The following is a 26216-nucleotide window of genomic DNA, read 5'->3' as shown; positions in this document are numbered from 1 at the left end:
AATTTATATGAGAACGCATTGGTCTATCAAAAAGCTTTTGATAACTTTTTGTCTTGGGTGTCTCTAGATGCTACATACCAAAGGACATGCAAATCGGACAAACGGTCTAGGAGGAGTTCGAAAAAGTAGGTTTTACGAAAAATTCAAAATGGTGGAAAGATGTGCATGACACAAATGACATCAATGTGTGCAATTGAATCATCATCAGCCAAGGATTCAGAGGAAACAAGAATTTAGTTTCTAGGACTCACGAGTCAGAAGTTATGAGCATGAACATTAGTGGATTTTTGGACTGTTGGTGGCGCTAGAGGGTTTGAGTCAGACACACCAATGTTGCTATAGTAACTTCTGAGACTGTCCTCTACATGTGTGCCAAATTTCATAACTTTCCTATGTACGGTTCTATGGGCTGCCATTGACTTTTGGGTGGAAGAACGAGGAAGATAAATAATAATAAGAAAACTAACAATAACAATAGGGTTCTACGCCCCTTCGGGGCTTGACCCCTAATAATAATAATAATAAATATAGCTGCAAGCAGCGATACCGGGGTCAAGCCAAACATGGCAAAAAATGATTCATACGTGATGACTGTCATGATTTAAGATCTAAGTTTGCATTAGTTTTATGAAAAAAATAGCATTTTTTTCGTATCTTGAGACCACTAGGTGCCGTTGTGCCGAAACAATAGATGGTGCCTCAGGTCATGACTGTGATGACACATACCAAATTTAGTGTAAATACGATAAAGCGATACGAAGATATAGCCTTAAATGACTGGACCACTAGGGGGCACTGACCAAAGAATAAATTGTGACTCAGGTCTTGATTGTGATGACACCCACCAAATTTTGTGTAAATACGATAAAGAGATGCAGAGATATAGCTTCAAATCTCTTGACCACTAGGGGGCGCCGAAAAGTTTACAAGTCCTCTCAGAACATGTTGCTGATGAACCATACCAAGTTTCATAACAATACGCAATTGCGTTTCTGAAATACTTGAACTTAAAAAAAAAATTCAAAATGGCCGACACACAAAATGGCCGACCAAAAACCATTTGGTATCGTTTGACTCGGCATGCCTCACAAAATCTAACAAGACCAGTTTCATAATTTTACATTCAAATTTGCAGTAGTTATAAGCAAAAATAAACATTTTTTATATCTCGTGACCAGTAGGGGGCAGTGTGATGAAATGGTGCATGCACCCTCAGGTCATCACCGTTATGACATATCCCAAGTCTCATATTAATACGCAAAAGTTTTGCGAAGATACAGGCTCAAACACATTTTGGCGTGCTCGCCCTCGCACTCTTTGATACGTTATACAACAACGGATAGGTCTACCGAAAATCTTTTGATAACTTTTTGTCTAGAGTGTCTCTAGATGGTGCATACCAAAAATCAAGCCAATCACACAAGCGCTCTAGGAGGAGTTCGAAAAAGTAGGTGTTCAATATAATCAAAATGGCCGACAGGAAGTAGGTTTGACTCAGACATATTTGGTACAGTCGGACTCAGCATGAGCCAAGGAATCAATAGAGTGAAGTCTTATGTCATAGTGGCAATTTAATCAAATGATATAAAGATTTAAAAAATTGTTTTTACATATCCTGACCACTAGGTGGCGCCGTCCTAAAGATTTATAAGTGCGCTCAGAACATGTCACTGATGAACCATGCCAAATTTCGTAGCGATACGCCATTCTGTTTGTGAAATATTGAACTTAATGAGAAAATTCAAAATGGCCGACACCCAAAATGGCCGACCGAAAACCGTTTGGTATCGTTTGACTCGGCATGCCTCAAGGAATCTAACAAGACCACTTTCGTGATTTTAGACTCAAGTGTGAAGTAGTTATAAGCAAAAATAGGCATTTTTCGAATTTCGTGACCACTAGGTGGCGCTGTGACGAAACGTTGCAGGCAACCTCAAGTCATGACTGTAATGACATATACCAAGTTTCGTGTCGATACAATAATGTTTTGCGAAGATACAGCCTCACGTCCGTTTTGGCGTGCTCGCCGCCATATATGTTGTCAATTTATACGAGAACACATTGGTCTATCAAAAAGCTTTTGATAACTTTTTGTCTGGGGTGTCTCTAGATGCTACATACCAAAGGACATGCAAATCAGACAAACGGTCTAGGAGGAGTTCGAAAAAGTAGGTTTTAAGGAAAATTCAAAATGGCGGAAAGATGTGCATGACAGAAATGACATCAATGTGTGCAATTGAATCATCATGAGCAAAGGATTCAGAGGAAACAAGAATTTAGTTTCTAGGACTCACGGGTCAAAAGTTATGAGCATGAACATAAGTGGATTTTTGGACTGTTGGTGGCGCTAGAGGGTTTGAGTCAGACACACCAATGTTGCTATAGTAACTTCTGAGACTGTCCTCTACATGTGTGCCAAATTTCATAACTTTCCTATGTACGGTTCTATGGGCTGCCATTGACTTCAATGGCGGAAGAACAAGAAGATGAATAATAATAATAATAAGAAAACTAACAATAACAATAGGGTTCTACGCCCCTTCGGGGCTTGACCCCTAATAAGAAAACTAACAATAACAATAGGGTTCTACGCCCCTTCGGGGCTTGACCCCTAATAAGAAAACTAACAATAACAATAGGGTTCTACGCCCCTTCAGGGCTTGACCCCTAAATATAGCTGCAAGCAGCGATTCGGGGCCAAGCACCTTCAGCGCAATGAGCACCCAAAGCACAGCAAGCAACATAGAAGGTATCAATGACCCAATGCGCATTGAACACCCAAGGTGAATCAAGAACACAAGTACCCAAAGCGTAGCAATCACCGATCAGAACCACCGCAGTGCAGAGCAGCAACAGAAAACATGACGAAAATAGAACATATGTGAACTACAGACAGGTCGAGAAGAATAGGTGAGAAAGAACAAAACTTTAATAGAACAAATTAAAACTTGCCCCAGGCGGGATTTGAACCCAAGAACTCAGAATCTCTTTGCATGTGACTAACACGATACGCCATTTAGTTGACACAGTTCATGAGGCAGCAGAATAGAGTGTACAGAGATGAAAGCATTGACAAATGCCAATCACCACAGATGCAGAAATGACACAGCAGAGCAGATATAACAGAAATATAATGTATATAAGAATCAACAAGCTCAAGTGAGGTTGATGACAAGAAGAACATTCTGTACAGAAACGCTATGAAATGTAATATACCGTAATTAACTATGACAAATAGACAACATCACAGGCACGGTCAACTTTGGAGCAATATTTCTAAGAAAGAGAACAGAATATAAAAAATCTGTTCGGTCATTTCTGTGCGTATTGCTCCAAACATACGAGCAGAACCTGGCATAAAATAAACAAAATTTGTAAAAGGAGTAGCGAAAAGATCATTTACCATATGCCTTACCATAACACATGAAAAGAATGTTGGAAAATGACAAACGAGGTATCGTTGCGATCGGCATAAACCAGTGAAACTAATTCCACAAAGAATATATATATCAGACAAACAGTGCAGAAGTTATGGGCAAAAATAGCCTACTTTCATATCTCATGACCCATAGGTGGCGCTGTCATCACATTTTGCATGGACCACCAGTTCATGGTCCATATGAAGCGTACCAAATTTCATTTCAATTGATCAAAGATTGACCGAGCTACAGCTTCAGAACCATTTTTGTGTTAACCTCATTAAGTTTCTGCCTTTATTACTTTTGAACAAAGATAAATATCAAAATTCTGTTCGGTCATTTCTGTGCGGCTCACTCCAAAGATCACCTGTGTCAAATTTCATAACAATTGAACCAAATTTAAAGGAGGAGTAGCGAAAAAACGAAATACTGTACATTTCAAAATGGCCACTACTGTAATGGGTGGAGTTTTACTGTAAGGCATTAAAAACAACAAGCATGAGGAGAGCAATCACGTGTACTAAGTAGAATTTTCATAGATCAAGCGGATCAGCAGTTATAACCATTTGAACATTGAATTTTTGCACTGCTGGTGGCGCTATAGAGTTAGTGCTAGAGACCCCATTTTTGGGCACATGACTATTTATGACCACCACTACAACTGTGCCAAATTTCATCATTTTCCTATGTACGGTTCATAGGGCTGCCATAGACTCCCATTGGGGAAGAAGAAAAATGTACTAACAGAAACAATGACCAATATAGCTGCAAGCAGCAATTGCGGGGTCAAGCACCTTCAGCGCAATGAGCACCCAAAGCACAGCAAAAACCACACGATGCAGCAAATGCGCAAAGCGCGCAATACAGAGCCCGAACCCGAAGCAAAGCAAATGCAGAGCAGAACCACTGCAGTGCGGAGCAACAACAGAAAAGATTTCAAAAATATAACACGTGTGGAAAACCAGACAGGTCGAGAAGAACGTGTTAAAAGGAACACAAAAGGAAATCTCAATAAGTGAAAGTAAGAGCTGGGATTCAAACCCATGACCTCATGTTCCCAAAGCACAGCACTAACCGCATGCGCCACTGAGTAAATGATTAAACCACTGAGTTGGTGTGTCCAAGCTATAGAAAACAGCTTTACAGCTATAAACATTGATATCCAGCAATTACCAAAAGTGTAGAAATGACAACAGAGAGCACAAATAACTGAAATACAATGTATAGTATGAAAATCACAAAACTTAAGTGAAAAAAAATTTAAGACAAAAAACCACTGCACATGGGACTTGAACCCATGAACTCAGGTTCTCAAAGCACAGCACTAACCGCATGCGCCACTGAGGAATCATGGGTTGAAAGGCATTTGAACATTGAATTTTTGCACTGCTGGTGGTGCTATAGAGTTAGTACTAGAGACCCCATTTTTGGTCACATGACTTTTTAAGACCACCACTACAACTGTGCCAAATTTCATCATTTTCCTATGTACGGTTCATAGGGCTGCCATAGATGCCTATGGCTAAGAAGAGGAAGCAGAATAATAATAATAATAATAAAACTAACAATTCCAATAGGTGTCACAGCACCTTCGGTGCTTGACCCCTAAATATAGCTGCAAGCAGCAACTCGGGGCCAAGCACCTTCAGCGCAATAATGAGCACCCAAAGCAAGCACACAAAACACAGCAAGCTCACAAATCACAGCAAGCTCACAAAGCACAGCAAGCACACAAAGCACAGCAAGCACACAAATCACAGCAGGCACACAAAGCACAGCAAGCTCACAAAGCACAGCAAGCTCACAAAGCACAACCAGCACACAAAGCAGAGCAAGCACACAAATCACAGCAAGCTCACAAAGCACAGCAAGCACACAAAGCACAGCAAGCACACAAAGCACAGCAAGCACACAAAGCACAGCAATTACACAAATCACAGCAGGCACACAAAGCACAGCAAGCTCACAAAGCACAGCAAGCACACAAAGCACAGCAAGCACACAAAGCACAGCAAGCACACAAAACACAGCAAGCACAGCAAGCACACAAAGCACAGCAAGAACCAGCACAATGCAGAGCAACAACAGCAAACATGGAAAAATAGAACACATGTGAACTACAGACAGGTTGAGAAGAATTGATGAGGAAGAACAAAACGTCATGACTCAGGTGGGATTCGAACCCTGGAACTCAGAATCTCAATGCATGTGGTTTAACTAGATGCGCCACTCAGTTGACACAGTTCACGAGGCAGCAGACAAGAGATTAGAGAGCTGAAAGGATTAACATATGTCAATCACCAAAGATGCAGGAAAGACACAGCAGAAGCACCACAATGCAGAGCAACAACAGCAAACATGGAAAAATAGAACACATGTGAACTACAGACAGGTTGAGAAGAATTGATGAGGAAGAACAAAACGTCATGACTCAGGTGGGATTCGAACCCAGGAACTCAGAATCTCAATGCATGTGGTTTAACTAGATGCACCACTCAGTTGACACAGTTCATGAGGCAGCAGAAAAAGATTAGATATCTGCAAGGATTGACATATGTCAATCACCAAAGATGCAGAATTGACACAGCAGAAGTAAAAATAACATAAATACAATGTACATGAGTTCAAGTGAAATTGAAGACAAGCAGATCATTATGTATAGTAATGCTATACAATGTAATATACAGTCATATTAATTTACTATGGCAAATAGACAACGTCACAGGCACGGTCAACTTTGGAGTGGTATTTCTAAGAAAGAGAACAGAATATCAAAAATCTGTTCAGTCATTTCTGTGCGGATTGCTCCAAACATTATACGAGCAGAACCTGGCAAAAAATAAACAAAATTTGTAAAAGGAGTAGCGGAAAAATCATCTACCAAATGCTTTACAATAATACATGAACAGAATTTTGGAAAATGACAAATGAGGTATCGTTGCAACCGGCATAAACCAGTGAATACAATCTCAGAAAGAAATTCATATCAGACAAAGTATTCCGAAGTTATAAGCAGTTCCATAAGAACTGTTATAGTTTATTACCCCTAGGTGGCGCTGTACTCTGACTTCCCAGGTACCTTCAGGACATCATGTCAAAGCTCCTTACCACTTTTTGCACAGATATGTGCAATAGTTCAAAAAATATAACAATTTATGTGAAATTTCAAAATGGCGGACAGGCGGTTTGGTCAAACCCGGCATAATACACATCGACAGATGCGGCACGAGCCAAGCAATCCATAGACATCAAGATCATAATTTTCTGACAAACAGTTCAGAAGTTATGGGCAAAAATAGCCTATTTTCATATCTCATGACCCATAGGTGGCGCTGTCACCAAATTTGATATGGACCCCCAGTTCATGGTCAACATGAAGTGTACCAAATTTCATTTCAATTGATCAAAGAATGACCGAGGTACAGCTTCAGAACCATTATTGCATCAACCTCGTTAAGTTCACGCATTTATTACTTTTGCATAAAGATAAATATCAAAATTCTGTTCGGTCATTTCTATGCAGCTCACTACAAAGATCATCTGTGACAAACTTCATAACAATTGAACCAAATTTGAATGAGGAGTAGCGAAAAAACAAACAACTGTACATTTCAAAATGGCCACTACTGTAATGGGAGGAGTCTTACTGTAAGGTATTAAAATCAATTAATGTGAGAAGGGCAATCACGTGTACTAAGTAGAATTTTCATAGTTCAAATGTATCATTAGTTATAACAGTTCAAACATTGAATTTTTGATCTGCTGGTGGCGCTATAGAGTTACTGCTAGAGACCCCATTATTGGTCACATGACTATTTAGGACCACCACTACAATTGTGCCAAATTTCATCATTCTACTACTTATGGTTCATAGGGCTGCCATAGACTCCCATTGGGGAAGAAGAAAAATTAACTAACAGAAACAATGACCAATATAGCTGCAAGCAGCAATTGCGGGGCCAAGCACCTTCAGCGCAATGAGCACCAAAAGCACAGCAAAAACCACACGACGCAGCAAATGTGCAAAGCGCAGAAAGCGCGCAATACAGAGGCCGAACCCGAAGCAAAGCAAATGCAGAGCAGAACCACTGCAGTGCGGAGCAACAACAGTAAAGACGGCAAAAATATAACACGTGTGGAAAACCAGATAGGTCGAGAAGAACGTGTTAAAGTGTACACAAAAGGAAATCTCAATAATTGAAAGTAAGAGCAGGGAATTCAAACCCATGACCTCAGGTTCCCAAAGCACAGCAGTTACCGCATGCGCCACTGAGTAAACGATTACACCACTGAGTTGGTGTGTCCAAGCTATAGAATAGAGATTTAGAGCTGTAAACATTGATATCCAGCAATTACCAAAAGTGCAGAAATGACAACAGAGAGCACAAATAACTGAAATACAATGTATAGTATGAGATTCACAAAACTTAAGTGAGAAAAAAGTTGAGACAAAATATCACTGCACATGGGATTCGAACCCATGACCTCAGAATCTCATGGCATGTGGTTAACCAGATGCACAACTCAGTTAACACAGCTCAAAGGGCAGCAAAAAAACAGCTTAGGTGCTGCAAGGATTGACATGTGCCAATCAACACAGATGCAGAACTGACAGTGCAGAGCAGAACTAACAGAAATACATGGTATATGAGAATCAAAAAGCTCAAGTGAGATTGAAGACAAGAAGATCATTCTGTATAGTAATGCTATACAATGTAATATACAGTCACATTAATTTACTATGACAAATAGACAATGTCACAGGCACGGTCAACTTTGGAGTGGTATTTCTAAGAAAGAGAACAGAATATCAAAAATCTGTTCGGTCATTTCTGTATGGATTGCTCCAAACATTATACGAGCAGTACCTGGCATAAAATAAACAAAATTTGTAAAAGGAGTAGCGAAAAAATCATCTACCATATGCTTTACAATAACACATGAACAGAATGTTGGAAAATGACAAACGAGGTATCGTTGCAATCGGCATAAACCAGTGAATACAATTTCACAAAGAAATTAATATCAGACAAAGTATTCAGAAGTTATAAGCAGTTCCATATGAACTGTTATAGTTTATAACCCCTAGGTGGCGCTGTACTCTGACTTCCCAGGTACCTTCAGGACATCATGTCGAAGCTCCTTAATAATTTTTGCGCGGATATGTCCAATAATTCAAAAAATATAACAAATTATGTGAAATTTCTAAATGGCGGACAGGCGGTTCGGTCAAACCCGGCATAATACACATCGGCAGATGCGGCATGAGGTAAGCAATCCATAGACATCAAGATCATAATTTTCTGACAAACAGTTCAAAAGTTATGGGCAAAAATAGCCTATTTTCATATCTCATGACCCATATGTGGCGCTGTCACCAAATTTGGCATGAACCCCAAGTTCATGGTCCACATGAAGTGTACCAAATTTCATTTCAATTGATCAAAGAATGACCGAGCTACAGCTTCAGAACCATTTTTGCGTCAACCTCGTTAAGTTTGCGCATTTATTACTTTTGAACAAAGATAAATATCAAAAGTCTGTTCGGTCATTTCTGTGCGGCTCACTCCAAAGTTCACCTGTGCCAAATTTCATAACAATTAAACCAAATTTGAAGGAGGAGTAGCGAATAAACGGAATACTTTACATTTCAAAATGGCCGCTACTGTAATGGGTGGAGTTTTACTGTAAGGTATTAAAAACAACAAGCATGAGGAGAGCAATCACGTGTACTAAGTAGAATTTTCATAGATCAAGCGGATCAGCAGTTATAACCATTTGAACATTGAATTTTTGCACTGCTGGTGGCGCTATAGAGTTAGGACTAGAGACCCCATTTTCGGTCACATGAGTTTTTAAGACCACCACTACAACTGTGCCAAATTTCATCATTTTCCTACGTACGGTTCATAGGGCTGCCATAGACTCCCATTGGGGAAGATGAAGAATAATAATACTGACAGTTCCAATAGGTGCCTCAGCACCTTCGGTGCTTGGCCCCTAAATATAGCTGCAAGCAGCAACACGGGGTCAAGCACCTTCGGCGCAATGCACACAAAGCACAGCAAGCACACAAAGCACAGCAAGCTCACAATGCACTGCAAGCACACAAAGCACAGCAAGCACACAAAGCACAGCAAGCACACAAATCACAGCAGGCACACAAAGCACAGCAAGCTCACAAAGCACAGCAAGCACACAAAGCACAGCAAGCACACAAAGCATAGCAAGCTCACAAAGCACACAAAGCACAGCAAGCTCACACAGCACAACCAGCACACAAAGCACAGCAAGCTCACAAAGCACAGCAAGCACACAAAGCACAGCAAGCACACAAAGCACAGCAAGCACACAAAGCACAGCAAGAACCAGCATAATGCAGAGCAACAACAGCAAACATGGAAAAATAGAACACATGTGAACTACAGACAGGTTGAGAAGAATTGATGAGGAAGAACAAAACATCATGATTCAGGTGGGATTCGAACCCAGGAACTCAGAATCTCAATGCATGTGGTTTAACTAGATGCGCCTCTCAGTTGACACAGTTCATGAGGCAGCAGACAAGAGATTACAGAGCTGAAAGGATTAACATATGTCAATCACCAAAGATGCAGGAAAGACACAGCAGAAGCACCACAATGCAGAGCAACAACAGCAAACATGGAAAAATAGAACACATGTGAACTACAGACAGGTTGAGAAGAATTGATGAGGAAGAACAAAACGTCATGACTCAGGTGGTATTCGAACCCAGGAACTCAGAATCTCAATGCATGTGGTTTAACTAGATGCGCCACTCAGTTGACACAGTTCATGAGGCAGCAGACAAGAGATTAGAGAGCTGAAAGGATTAACATGTCAATCACCAAAGATACAGAATTGACACAGCAGAAGTAGAAATAACAGAAATACAATGTACATGAGCTCAAGTGAAATTGAAGACAAGCAGACCATTATGTATAGTGATGCTATACAATGTAATATACAATCACATTAATTTATTACTATGACAAATAGACAACGTCACAGGCACGGTAAACTTTAGAGTGGAATTTCTAAGAAAGAGAACAGAATATCAAAAATCTGTTCGGTCACATCTGTGCGGATTGCTCCAAACATTATACGAGCAGAACCTGACATAAAATACACAAAATTTGTAAAAGGAGTAGCGAAAAAATCATTTACCATATGCCTTACAATAACACCTGAACATAATGTTGGAAAATGACAAACAAGGTATCGTTGCGATCAGCATAAAACAGTGAATACAATTTCACAAAGAAAATGTATATCAGACAATGTATTCAGAAGTTATAAGCAGTTCAATAAGAACTGTTATAGTTTATAACCCCTAGGTGGCGCTGTACTCTGACTTCCCAGGTACCTTCAGGATATCATGTCGAAGGTCCTTACCATTTTTTGTGCGGATATGTCCAATAGTTAAAAAAATATAACAATTTATTTGAAATTTCAAAATGGCGGACAGGCGGTTTGGTCAAACACGGCATAATTCACATCGACAGATGCGGCATGAAGTGAGCAATCCATAGACATCAAGATCATAATTTTCTGACAAACAGTTCAGAAGTTATGGGCAAAAATAGCCTATTTTATTATCTCATGACCCATAGGTGGCGCTGTCACCAAATTTGGCATGGACCCCAAGTTCATGGTCCACATGAAGTGTACCAAATTTCATTGCAATTGATCAAAGAATGACTGAGCTACAGCTTCAGAACCATTTTTGCGTCAACCTTGTTAAGTTTGCGCATTTATTACTTTTGAACAAAGATAAAAATCAAAATTCTGTTCGGTCATTTCTATGCGGCTCACTCCAAAGATCATCTGTGCCAAATCTCATAAGAATTGAACCACATTTGAAGGAGGAGTAGCGAAAAAACGAAATACTGTACATTTCAAAATGGCCGCTACTGTAATGGGTGGAGTCTTACTGTAAAGTATCAAATTCAATAAGCGGGATGAGAGCAATCACGTGTACTAAGTAGAATTTTCATAGATCAAATAGTTCACCAATTATAACAGTTTGAACATTGAATTTTTGGACTACTGGTGGCGCTATAGAGTTACTGCTAAAGACCCCATTTTTGGTCACATGACTATTTATGACCATCTCTACAACTGTGCCAAATTTCATCATTTTCCTATGTACGGTTCATAGGGCTGCCATAGACTCCCATTGGGGAAAAATAATAATAATAAATATAGCTGCAAGCAGCAACACGGGGTCAAGCACCTTCGGCGCAATGCACACAAAGCACAGCAAGCACACAAAGCACAGCAAGCTCACAATGCACAGCAAGCACACAAAGCACAGCAAGCACACAAAGCACAGCAAGCACACAAATCACAGCAGGCACACAAAGCACAGCAAGCTCACAAAGCACAGCAAGCACACAAAGCACAGCAAGCACACAAAGCATAGCAAGCTCACAAAGCACACAAAGCACAGCAAGCTCACACAGCACAGCAAGCTCACAAAGCACAGCAAGCACACAAAGCACAGCAAGCACACAAAGCACAGCAAGAACCAGCACAATGCAGAGCAACAACAGCAAACATGGAAAAATAGAACACATGTGAACTACAGACAGGTTGAGAAGAATTGATGAGGAAGAACAAAACATCATGATTCAGGTGGGATTCGAACCCAGGAACTCAAAATCTCAATGCATGTGGTTTAACTAGATGCGCCACTCAGTTGACACAGTTCATGAGGCAGCAGACAAGAGATTAGAGAGCTGAAAGGATTAACATATGTTAATCACCAAAGATGCAGGAAAGACACAGCAGAAGCACCACAATGCAGAGCAACAACAGCAAACATGGAAAAATAGAACACATGTGAACTACAGACAGGTTGATAAGAATTGATGAGGAAGAACAAAACGTCATGATTCAGGTGGGATTCAAACCCAGGAACTCAGAATCTCAATGCATGTGGTTTAACTAGATGCGCCACTCAGTTGACACAGTTCATGAGGCAGCAGACAAGAGATTAGAGAGCTGAAAGGATTAACATATGTCAATCACCAAAGATGCAGGAAAGACACAGCAGAAGCACCACAATGCAGAGCAACAACAGCAAACATGGAAAAATAGAACACGTGAACTACAGACAGGTTGAGAAGAATTGATGAGGAAGAACAAAACGTCATGACTCAGGTGGTATTCGAATCCAGGAACTCAGAATCTCAATGCATGTGGTTTAACTAGATGCGCCACTCAGTTGACACAGTTTATGAGGCAGCAGACAAGAGATTAGAGAGCTGAAAGGATTAACATGTCAATCACCAAAGATGCAGAATTGACACAGCAGAAGTAGAAATAACAGAAATACAATGTACATGAGCTCAAGTGAAATTGAAGACAAGCAGATCATTATGTATAGTGATGCTATACAGTGTAATATACAGTCACATTTATTTATTACTATGACAAATAGACAACGTCACAGGCACGGTAAACTTTAGAGTGGTATTTCTAAGAAAGAGAAGAGAATATCAAAAATCTGTTCGGTCACATCTGTGCGGATTGCTCCAAACATTATACGAGCAGAACCTGACATAAAATACACAAAATTTGTAAAAGGAGTAGCGAAAAAATCATTTACCATATGCCTTACAATAACACCTGAACATAATGTTGGAAAATGACAAACAAGGTATCGTTGCGATCGGCATAAAACAGTGAATACAATTTCACAAAGAAAATGTATATCAGACAATGTATTCAGAAGTTATAAGCAGTTTAATAAGAACTGTTATAGTTTATAACCCCTAGGTGGCGCTGTACTCTGACTTCCCAGGTACCTTCAGGATATCATGTCGAAGGTCCTTACCATTTTTTGCGCGGATATGTCCAATAGTTCAAAAAATATAACAATTTATTTGAAATTTCAAAATGGCAGACAGGCGGTTTGGTCAAACACGGCATAATTCACATCGACAGATGCGGCATGAAGTGAGCAATCCATAGACATCAAGATCATAATTTTCTGACAAACAGTTCAGAAGTTATGGGCAAAAATAGCCTATTTTATTATCTCATGACCCATAGGTGGCGCTGTCACCAAATTTGGCATGGACCCCAAGTTCATGGTCCACATGAAGTGTACCAAATTTCATTGCAATTGATCAAAGAATGACTGAGCTACAGCTTCAGAACCATTTTTGCGTCAACCTCGTTAAGTTTGCGCATTTATTACTTTTGAACAAAGATAAAAATCAAAATTCTGTTCGGTCATTTCTATGCGGCTCACTCCAAAGATCATCTGTGCCAAATCTCATAAGAATTGAACCACATTTGAAGGAGGAGTAGCGAAAAAACGAAATACTGTACATTTCAAAATGGCCGCTACTGTAATGGGTGGAGTCTTACTGTAAAGTATCAAATTCAATAAGCACGATGAGAGCAATCACGTGTACTAAGTAGAATTTTCATAGATCAAATGGTTCACCAATTATAACAGTTTGAACATTGAATTTTTGGACTACTGGTGGCGCTATAGAGTTACTGCTAAAGACCCCATTTTTGGTCACATGACTATTTATGACCATCTCTACAACTGTGCCAAATTTCATCATTTTCCTATGTACGGTTCATAGGGCTGCCATAGACTCCCATTGGGGAAAAATAATAATAAATATAGCTGCAAGCAGCAACTCGGGGCCAAGCACCTTCAGCGCAATAATGAGCACCCAAAGCAAGCACAGCAAGCACACAAAACACAGCAAGCACACAAAACACAGCAAGCTCACAAATCACAGCAAGCTCACAAAGCACAGCAAGCACACAAAGCACAGCAAGCACACAAATCACAGCAGGCACACAAAGCACAGCAAGCTCACAAAGCACCACAAGCTCACAAAGCACAACCAGCACACAAAGCAGAGCAAGCACACAAATCACAGCAAGCTCACAAAGCACAACAAGCACACAAAGCACAGCAAGCACACAAAGCACAGCAAGCACACAAAGCACAGCAAGAACACAAAGCACAGCAATTACACAAATCACAGCAGGCACACAAACCACAGCAACCTCACAAAGCACAGCAAGCACACAAAGCACAGCAAGCACACAAAACACAGCAAGCACACAAAGCACAGCAAGCACACAAAGCACAGCAAGAACCAGCACAATGCAGAGCAACAACAGCAAACATGGAAAAATAGAACACATGTGAACTACAGACAGGTTGAGAAGAATTGATGAGGAAGAACAAAACGTCATGACTCAGGTGGGATTCGAACCCAGGAACTCAGACTCTCAATGCATGTGGTTTAACTAGATGCACCATTCAGTTGACACAGTTCACAAGGCAGCAGACAAGAGATTAGAGAGCTGAAAGGATTAACATATGTCAATCACTAAAGATGCAGGAAAGACACAGCAGAAGCACCACAATGCAGAGCAACAACAGCAAACATGGAAAAATAGAACACATGTGAACTACAGACAGGTTGAGAAGAATTGATGAGGAAGAACAAAACGTCATGACTCAGGTGGGATTCGAACCCAGGAACTCAGAATCTCAATGCATGTGGTTTAACTAGATGCGCCACTCAGTTGACAGAGTTCATGAGGCAGCAGACAAGAGATTAGAGAGCTGAAAGGATTAACATATGTTAATCACCAAAGATGCAGGAAAGACACAGCAGAAGCACCACAATGCAGAGCAACAACAGCAAACATGGAAAAATAGAACACATGTGAACTACAGACAGGTTGAGAAGAATTGATGAGGAAGAACAAAACGTCATGACTCAGGTGGGATTCGAACCCAGGAACTCAGAATCTCAATGCATGTGGTTTAACTAGATGCGCCACTCAGTTGACACAGTTCATGAGGCAGCAGAAAAAGATTAGATATCTGCAAGGATTGACATATGTCAGTCACCAAAGATGCAGAATTGACACAGCAGAAGTAGAAATAACATAAATACAATGTTCATATGTTCAAGTGAAATTGAAGACAAGCAGATCATTATGTATAGTAATGCTATACAATGTAATATACAGTCATATTAATTTACTATGGCAAATAGACAACGTCACAGGCACGGTCAACTTTGGAGTGGTATTTCTAAGAAAGAGAACAGAATATCAAAAATCTGTTCATTCATTTCTGTGCGGATTGCTCCAAACATTATACGAGCAGAACCTAGCAAAAAATAAACAAAATTTGTAAAAGGAGTAGCGGAAAAATCATCTACCAAATGCTTTACAATAATACATGAACAGAATTTTGGAAAATGACAAATGAGGTATCGTTGCAACCGGCATAAACCAGTGAATACAATTTCAGAAAGAAATTCATGTCAGACAAAGTATTCCGAAGTTATAAGCAGTTCCATAAGAACTGTTATAGTTTATTACCCCTAGGTGGCGCTGTACTCTGACTTCCCAGGTACCTTCAGGACATCATGTCAAAGCTCCTTACCACTTTTTGCACCGATATGTGCAATAGTTCAAAAAATATAACAATTCATGTGAAATTTCAAAATGGCGGACAGGCGGTTTGGTCAAACCCGGCATAATACACATCGACAGATGCGGCATGAGCCAAGCAATCCATAGACATCAAGATCATAATTTTCTGACAAACAGTTCAGACGTTATGGGCAAAAATAGCCTATTTTCATATCTCATGACCCATAGGTGGCGCTGTCACCAAATTTGATATGGACCCCCAGTTCATGGTCAACATGAAGTGTACCAAATTTCATTTCAATTGATCAAAGAATGACCGAGGTACAGCTTCAGAACCATTATTGCATCAACCTCGGTAAGTTCACGCATTTATTACTTTTGCATAAAGATAAATATCAAAATTCTGTTCGGTCATTTCTATGCAGCTCACTACAAAGATCATCTGTGACAAACTTCATAACAATTGAACCAAATTTGAATGAGGAGTAGCGAAAAAACAAACAACTGTACATTTCAAAATGGCCACTACTGTAATGGGAGGAGTCTTACTGTAAGGTATTAAAATCAATTAATGTGAGAAGGGCAATCACGTGTACTAAGTAGAATTTTCATAGTTCAAATGTATCATTAGTTATAACAGTTCGAACATTGAATTTTTGATCTGCTGGTGGCGCTATAGAGTTACTGCTAGAGACCCCATTATTGGTCACATGACTATTTAGGACCACCACTACAATTGTGCCAAATTTCATCATTCTACTACTTATGGTTCATAGGGCTGCCATAGACTCCCATTGGACAAGAGTAAGAATAATAATAATAATAATACTAACAATTGCAATAGGTGTCTCAGCACCTTCGGTGCTTGACCCCTAATAATAATACTAACAGAAACAATAGGTGTCTCAGCACCTTCGGTGCTTGACCCCTAATAAATGTAGCTGCAAGCAGCGATACGGGGCCAAGCACCATCAGCGCAATGAGCACCAAAAGCACAGCAAGAAACATACAACGTATCGATCACCCAGGGCGCATTGAGCACCCAAGGTGCATCAAAAACACCAGGCTCAGCAAAGAACCCAAAGCGTAGCAATGACAGAGCAGAACCACCGCAGTGCAGAGCAGCAACAGAAAACATGGCAAAAATAGAACATATGTGAACTACAGACAGGTCAAGAAGAATAGGTGGGAAAGAACAAAACTTTAATAGAAGAAATTAACACCTGGCTCAGGTTGGATTCAAACCCATGAACTCATGATCTCTTTGCATGCGACTTAACAGATGCGCCACTCAGTAGACACAGCTCAAGGAGCAGCAGAAAAGATCTTACATGCCATACAAAGAATTCAGAAGTTATAAGCAGTTCTATAAGAACTGTTATAGTTTATACCCCTAGGTGGCGCTGTTCTCTGATTTCCTCAGGACGTCATGCCGAAGCTCCCTACCAATTTTTGCGCCGATATATCCGATACTTCAAAAGTTATAGCAATTTATCACAGATTTCAAAATGGCGGACAGGCGGTTCGGTCAATCCCGGCATAATACATATCGACAGATGCGGTATAAGCCAAGGAATCCGTAGACACCAAGATCATAATGTTCTGACAAACGATTCGCACGTGTGGAAAACCAGACAGGTTGAGAAGACTAGGTGAGAATGAAAAAACGTTAATAGAAGAAATTAACTCTTGCCTATGGCGGGATTCGATCCCTAGATGAAATTAACACTTGCCTTAGCCGTGATTCGATCCCAAGAATTCAGAATCTCGTTGCGTGTGACTTACCAGTTGTGCCACTCAGTTGACACAGTTCAAGGGGCAGCAGAAAAGTGGTTTTAGAGATGCAAGGATTGACATATGCTAATCACCAAAGATGAAAAAATGACACAGCAGAGCAGAAATAACAGAAATACAATGTATATGAGAATCAAAAAGCTCAAGTGAGATTGAAAACAAGAAGAACATTATGTACAGTGATGCTATAAAATGTAGCATACAGTAATTAACTATGACAAATAGACAACGTCACAGTCACGGTCAACTTTAAAGAGATTTTTCTCAAAAAAATTCCTAGGTGCCAAAAAAATCTGTTCAGTCATTTCTGTGCGGATTGCTCCAAACATTATACGAGCAGAGCCTGGCATAAAATAAACAAAATTTGTAAAAGGAGTAGCGAAAAAATCGTTTACCATATTCCTTACAATAACATATGAACAGAATGATGGGAAATGACAAATGTGGTATCGTTGCGATCGGCATAAACCAGTGAATACAATTTCACAAAGAAAATGAATATCAGCCAAAGTATTCAGAAGTTATAAGCAGTTCTATAAGAACTGTTACGGTTTATAACCCCTAGGTGGCGCCATACTCTGACTTCCCAGGTACCCTAAGGACAACATGTCGAAGCTCCCTACCTTTTTTTGCACCGATATATCCGATACTTCAAAAGTTATAGCAATTTATCACAGATTTCAAAATGGCGGACAGGCGGTTCGGTCAATCCCAGCATAATACATATCTGCAGATGCGGCATGAGCCAAGGAATCCGTAGACACCAAGATCATAATTTTCAAACGATTCAGAAGTTATGCGCAAAAATAGCCTTTTTTCCTATCTCATGACCCATAGGTGGCGCTGTCACCAAATTTGGCATGGACCCCAATTTCATGGTCGACATGAAGCGTACCAAATTTCATCTCGATTAATCAAAGAATGACCGAGATACAGCTTCAGAACCAATTTTGCGTCAATCTCGTTAAGTTCACGCATTAATTACTTTTGAATAAAGAAAAATATCAAAATTCTGTTCAGTCATTTCTATGCGGCTCACTCCAAAGATCACATGTGCCAAATCTCATAAGAATTGAACCAAATTTGAAGGAGGAGTAGCGAAAAAACGAAATACTGTACATTTCAAAATGGCCGCTACTGTAATGGGTGGAGTCTTACTGTAAAGTATAAAATTCAATAAGCGGGAGGTGAGCAATCACGTGTACTAAGTAGAATTCTCATAGATCTAATGGATCACGAGTTATAACCATTTGAACATTGAATTTTTTAGATGATGGTGGCGCTATAGAGTTACTGCTAGAGACCCCATTTTTGGCCAAATGACTATTTATGACCACTACTACAACTGTGCCAAATTTTCCTACATACGGTTCATAGGGCTGCCATAGACTCCCATTGGGGAAGAAGAAGAAGAAAGTACAATAACAATAGGTGCCACAGCACCATAGGTGCTTGGCCCCTAATAATACTAACAATTCCAACAGGTGTCACAGCACCTTCGGTGCTTGACCCCTAATAATACTAACAATTCCAATAGGTGTCACAGCACCTTCGGTGCTTGACCCCTAATAATACTAACAATTCCAATAGGTGTCACAGCACCTTCGGTGCTTGACCCCTAATAATAATACTAACAATTCCAATAGGTGTCACAGCACCTTCGGTGCTTGACCCCTAATAATACTAACAATTCCAATAGGTGTCACAGCACCTTCGGTGCTTGACCCCTAAATATTCTGCACGTGAGGATCTAAGGTAGGATCCTTCACTCCCCCCTCTTAATCATATATGACAAAATTAAATGATTTTTGCAAGCAAACTTTCATAATCTTTATCAAAACACATCTTTAAAAAGCTTGAATGGCCAGTCCTTACTTTTCTATTCTAAATATTTTAAAAGAACAGGTCATTTCCGTCATTCTGCATACCAGCGTCGGTTGAGGGAGTGTCTTATACTGGATAATGGCCTTGATGGGCATGTGACAGTCAAGTGTCTAATAAGACAAATCAACACTTTTATGACAGTGTACAAGAGCAAGATGACAAACATTTCTGAAACTGCGGGTACTAAAGGTGGTTTTAAATGATTCCGAAAAGGTCCTAATTTTGATGTAAACCACATGTCCCAATCAGACGAGAAAAGACCATGATCTTCATTTAGTTTCGTTATTCGTGCAAAACTTTAGCCAGATTATGAACCCCTTTCCCAGAATCTTTCGGAATGTATAGGCAATATTCGGCCGCAATTACCTTACATGTGCCCCCCTGAGAAGCCAACAGCATGTCAAGCGCCATTCGATTCTGCAAAACAACCTTTCTAATTGCACTTACTTCGTCTGAAATATTAGCAATAGAAATGAAAGTGGCGTTCACTGTAGCCTTAAATGCTTTGTATAATGCTTGTACTTCGTTTTGTAAATCAGTTACTTCTCAGAATGGAATAAGTCTTCCTAACCATTTCTCAGTATCAGAAATTGCAGTTTTAGATAATCCTCTGACACTACTTGCATCGTTTTTAAAAGGTACAAATAACAGTTTACCTCTCAGCCCTTAGAAAAGAAATGGATAAGCTTTGTTACCACAAATGAAGTGTGAACCATTAGGAGCAATTAGTGTTTCATTTGTTTGTTGAGCTTTGTCACATCTGGAAAACTGGAAACGCATTTCTAGTTTGTAAAATTCCCTTCAAATTTACATTAAAAGCAAATCGATGGTTTGATTCAGTACTGTTATGTAGGCAAATACCAGGAATTACTTGGATAAGATAACTTTTTGTAGTGGCAAACACTGCTTGTGAATAGCAGACTGCTTTTCCATGAATAATCGGCAACCTTAAAAACACATCTGTAAGGATTTGACATTATCAGTGGTTCATTAATCATACAGTTGACACCAACCCTACCTTGTGATTTGGTACAATTAGAATTCCCCAAAAATCATGGAAATATACTCTTTACCACCTCTAAATGCCTATGCTATGGCCATTTCCAACTTTAACAATTTCAGCCATTTTCAGCATGTCTTCTCAGCAATAGAGCATAGTAAGATAAACAAATTTTCTGGTAAGGTTGCAACTTTGATACCAAAACCATCAACTGTGATGCACCACTTAAGAGTGTTCAAAGATGGAATAGAGGTGTCGATTATCAAATCAATTAGAATTTTACAAATGTTACATTGTTCAATGATGGAGATTAAATCAGACAGCGGTAATGGACGTACATACATAGAAAAGATTGACATACCCAACAATTGGAAATATTGGGCATCTTAGCGTATGTATGAGCTAGAGTTAATGCTGAATTAAGATTACTGTGATGTTCTAACCATGGATAGAATAATGGATCTGAATTGTGAATCAAAATAGAAATCAACACAGCAAATAACATTGTTTTTGTGTTAATTTGGCTCATACCCTTCAATGTCATAATTAAAAATGACCCATTGGCCTGGTTTTAATCTGGATAAATCTTGTATAACAGCCAAGTGGCTTTACTTCCAAAATAAAACCAAAATATGTTGATTAATAGCCAACACAAATACCGTATTTTTCGGACTATAAGTCGCTCTAGTCAAAAAATGCATCATGAAGAGGAAAAAAAACATATATAAGTCGCACTGGACTATAAGTCGCATTTATTTAGAAAATTATTTTTTCGGCTGCATATTTTAATAATTGCAGTTTGTAATCTGCAGAATAAGATTTTCTTTTTGGTGTCATTTTGTAAAGTCTTTCTCAGTTGTCTTTAAGTTTACAGTTTCAATAGTTTTCAGTTAATTTTTTCAGGGGTGGGCTAGAAGAGCAGCATAAAACGCCCTCTGGTGGCTGTAGACAGTAATGTTTTATATGTTGGTTCGTGTTAATTTTGGCATATAAGTCGCACCTGACTATAAGTCGCAGGACCAGCCAAACTATGAAAAAAAGTGCGACTTATAGTCCGGAAAATACGGTACTTAGTACATACAGTTAGAGTGAATCCATGAATCATTCTGACCAGATGTGAAACACACATCACATCTAATAAATCTCTGACTCTGTGTCATATCATGAAGACAATACCTGCAACCGTGTCAGTTGTGATTCTTAAAACTCAGAATGTCTCTGTTCATGGAATTAAGACACCCAACCGGAATCCACAGAGTTTCGCCAGTTTGTCCTTCCGGCAGAATCTCGAGCCTGGAGAAACAGCGATGTTCCATTTATTCTGTTGGCTGGAGGTTGGCGCCAAGGAGACTCGTCAGCATGATAAGGCTTAATTTTTCAGCAAATTTCTTGAGGGCCGGCGTCATATATCTCTGCGAAAACATAAAAACAAAAGAGAGGAAAACGAGAGCTCCATTGCCAAAAAACAACTTTGGTTAAACAGATTTGTTAGGAAATATATTGTTTTGACTATTGCTAGGAAATAACTAGTTTTGACTCCCATAAAAACTATAGAAACCATCAGGCGTCTAAGCTGCCGCAGTCTGGTGGAAGTTAAACATTTGCCCCCCACCCCATATCTTCATCATGAGGTGGCCCCCTCGTCACTAAAAGACGAAGTTCTTCTCATGACTCCATCCCACAGCATTTTGCCTGTCTAAGATTTGGGGAGTATAAGCTAATTTGCATCTAGGTTTACCTATTCAATTCAATTTTATTTATATAGCGCTTTTCACAATTGGTAAATGTTTCAAAGCAGCTTTACATTAATAGAAGCAGTGAAAAGCACTGAAAATTCGACAGATAGCACAACATAATACACCATAGCACAATCAGCTTAATTTGCTGCGGCTATAAATTAACATTATAAGCGAGCATATTACTAATGTAACGTATAGAAGAGGGTGCTAAGTTAAGCCCAAGAAGGCTGCCTCCCCGGGTTGAAAACCCCCCTAGGAAAAAGCCTTTTTAGCCGGGGAAGTAAAAAAGGTCCTAGGAGGGAAAAACCCTTGGGAGATATATATACATTGAAACGGATAAGGAGATTAAGCGGAGATTAAGTAGGTTCTGCCGGTGGTCGTTGGCCAGACATCAGCTGGGCATCACGTTGAAGGACAGCCAGTAGATCAGAGGTGTGCCGACTTTCACATTTACCGGAACTGGGTCTGTTTGTCTCATTGTCGTCTTATTTACCGAAACTGGGTCTGTTTGTCTCATTGTCCTCGATCTGAGACAGGGAGAGAGAAACATAATCCTATTAGTGTAGGGGCTGTTCACATGTATTGCAAGTGTCACAAAGTGATGTGGTTTAAGTCAGCTTGGTTCCAGACAGGCTAACTATTGCTGCTTAAGTGTATTACCTATAGGTGAGGATTTTAGCAAATTTGTGGGCCCAGGGTGAGTCTATGTATGGGGCCCCCCATTTGATCTTTAAAACAGAAACAGAAACTCGTTTGACTAAGGCCAGAAGCCCCACTGCCGTCGTTAATACTAACGTACAGTGGCAAACGGTTCTGTATGACATTCTATTCTCAAAATCATGGGAAAAAGCCAAAATAGCAACCCGACCATATGTGCCAAATTAAGACTTAACCGACTACTAATTCAAAGTTTCAACATATTTCTTAAGAATTTTAATAACATTTACTATGCTTTGAAGTGTTGACGAAAATGAGGTTTTAATTTATTCATTTATTAGGTTGTACAAATTAGCTAACCTAAAGAAAAATATATCTCTTTGAGAGCTTCCAAACAGTTAAAACTGATCTTGGATCTGACATTCCCTACTTCCTTTCACCATCATACACTTACTTTGACCATCATACACTTACTTTGAGCACTCAATTCAATGAAAAACAGAACAAGAATGCGCCCTGTCTTTCACACACACCATTCGTATCTGAACATAAATTTACTGAGCATATTTTATTTAATTAAAAGAATGAGAGTTGAAACACTTTACCCTTTATTTTACCCATCAAAGTTTAAGAAAAATATTCAGTGGTTGTATATGCTCCTGTGGAGCTTAATGAAATAGTTCTTTTATCAGACAGTTGTAGTTGCTGTATTCTTAACACTAATTTGGAAGAATTTAACCACAAACTACCACAAACTTATAATCCTGTCCACTAACTGTTATGTTTATACGCGACAAATTTCGAAAAGCAACTTCCTTAAACATTGTACAATTAAATGACATATATCATGGTAAACTAACTGGCATTTGCAAAAGCAGATCTTCATTGCCAAGCACAGCATAGTAGCAGCAAAACCAAAATACTCATCTGAACTCACAAAGGACATGATTTACCCTTTTACAAACATCATTGTCTGTGTCAAAATCTGAATCTGTTTGTATCAATGTCACTATCAGTGTCGCATAGATTTAAAATCTGGTAAAACTGACGTAATTTGCTTTTGATCAACAAAGAGTTGTAACTTAAACATAAGCCATTTTAGATTTTTGTTTATTTTCAAACTGAGCTTTTAACTTTCGACTATCTATCTTATAACCCCTTCAGCATTCCCTCCATAACTTCTTTTATCTCTGTTATGTTTGTCTTGATTTTACATTTTCACTTTTCAATTTCTTCATTTAGACAAAGTGACAAAAATCCAAGGGATACGCTTCGATTCTCAGGTTTTCATTCTTTGAATTTTATACTGTTCTTTTTTATGTCCTTAGATACGTCTTTAACATGTCTTTACTTTGGTCTTGGGAACCTAAAGACCGCCAAACGTACTTTTACAATACAATACAATACAATACAATACAATACAACTTTATTGTCAACCGTGGTTGAAATTTGTCTTTGACCAGCAAAACCAGACACTCATACAAACACATAATACAAAACACAGACATAACACTATATAAAATCACATACCTTTTTGATTAATAAAACCGATTGCAGAGGGTACAAAGGATCTTTTGTAAATATTTGTCTTTGCTCTAGGCATTAAAAATCATCTCCCAGAGGGCAGTAAAACAAACTGATCATACAGAGGATGAGTTGGGTCTTTTGATATACTTTCCGCTTTCAAAACACATCTTGAGGTGTAAACCTCACCCAGCTTACTCTGTGGTCTGCCAATAATTTTACTAGCTGTAGTAGTAACTCTTGCCAGATTATTTTTCAGATTTTTTGATGTTATATTATATTTGATGTTATATTTAGCAACTGAATTTTTCTTTTTCTGCTTGTTTGATCTTAAAGTGCTCTTTCAGCTGTTCTGTTAGCTATTCAACTATATCATCTAGCTTGATTTCTGACTGCTCCATTTTCGGACTGCTCCATTATCAAAGTAATATAATCTGACCAGTAGACAAGCTACCAACACAGTACGTACTGAATTTTCCAAAATGTCAGAACAGAACACACTCACTTTTGCTTTTGCTTAAGTGGATGAGTCAGAAGAGAACACCGGACCACCCAGAGTTAACCCCGTCTTCACTTGCGGCTCAGAGTCAGAAGCGGTCTGGAAACATTTCCATCTGGATGTGCGAGACAAAATCCCAACTCCTTGTTCGGATAGAGACAACAAAAATGTTATTCTATCCTGCTGACTAAGCCAAAACTGTTAGATCAAGTCTCCACACCACAGACAAAATAAAAAATGATCCTGCCCCGAACACCAGATCACGTCAGAAAATATAAGTTTACTTGTTTAAAGCAACACCAAAGAGTTTTGGCTCTTTGCTCCCCCTACAGGTTAGAAGCGTAATTGTCCATTACCCACTGTCATAAATACTGAGGCATAGCTGGCTCTGATTGGATTGTAGGTCTGCCGTAAAGCAAGTTTTTGTAGTATTCACTCGGACTACAGGACCACTACCCGACGGTTGGAAACTTCTTTAGTGCGGTTTTGGCCGATAGAGGGCTGCAAAGCGAATGTGAAAGTGCTGTTCACCCTGTTTAGAGTGGATGAACGACTGAAACTGTTTTGGAAGCGTTATTTTAAGGTAAAAAAAACCTCTTTGGTGTTGCTTTAACAGGCATCTGTCAGTAAAAAGGTTGATCAATCTTTGCTAGAGGAGAGCATAAACGGGACGTGAGACGAAGGTTTAGATGATGAAATAGAACAGAGTTTTATTGATGGACAGCTTCAGTTTCAGTTGCATATGTCTCGATGTTCAAACCTCGTCTACCCCAGGAATACAGCATGCACTGTTATATCCAAATTGCTCAGCTGCAACATCACTTAGACCTTGGGCTTCCATAAACATTCTCTTTATCTATCTCTGTTTACACACAGACAGAACAGCTCATGAAATTTCACAAATGTGAGACTGAACCACCTTGAAATTATTAATAAGAGACATACACTCACCGGCCACTTTATTAGGTACACCCTACTAGTACCAGGTTGGACCCCCTTTTGCCTTCAGAACTGCCTTAATCCTTCGTGGCACAGATTCAACAAGGTACTGGAAACATTCTTCAGAGATGCTGCAGATTTGTCGGCTGCACATCCAGGGCACGAAGCTCCCGTTCCACCACATCCCAAACATGTTCCATTGGGTTGAGATCTGGTGACTGTCGAGGCCATTTGAGTACAGTGAACTCATTGTCATGTTCAAGAAACCAGTCTGAGATGATTTGCTCTTTATGACATGGCGTGTT

At 39.4% G+C, this 26216-nt stretch overlaps 2 protein-coding genes across 2 annotated transcripts in view; one reads left to right on the top strand and one right to left on the bottom strand.

Moving 5' to 3' along the window:
- Positions 1-26216, bottom strand: part of LOC141361501 (interferon-induced protein 44-like) — a 141998-nt gene that overhangs the window by 43653 nt on the left and 72129 nt on the right. The window lies entirely within an intron of this gene.
- LOC141361533 (protein NLRC3-like) overlaps positions 21717-26216 on the top strand; it is a 33961-nt gene continuing 29461 nt past the window's right edge. Inside the window, exons 1-2 of the mRNA XM_073863017.1 lie at positions 21717-21887; positions 25589-25644. Of these exons, the coding sequence (XP_073719118.1) occupies positions 21717-21887; positions 25589-25644 (227 nt within the window). The remainder of the gene's footprint in view (positions 21888-25588; positions 25645-26216) is intronic.

Source organism: Misgurnus anguillicaudatus, chromosome 24 (genome assembly GCF_027580225.2).
Source record: "Misgurnus anguillicaudatus chromosome 24, ASM2758022v2, whole genome shotgun sequence".
Classification (NCBI taxonomy): Eukaryota; Metazoa; Chordata; class Actinopteri; order Cypriniformes; family Cobitidae; genus Misgurnus; species Misgurnus anguillicaudatus.
The sequence above is the reverse complement of the archived record's forward strand: the minus strand, read 5'-3'. Positions and strand labels throughout refer to the sequence as shown.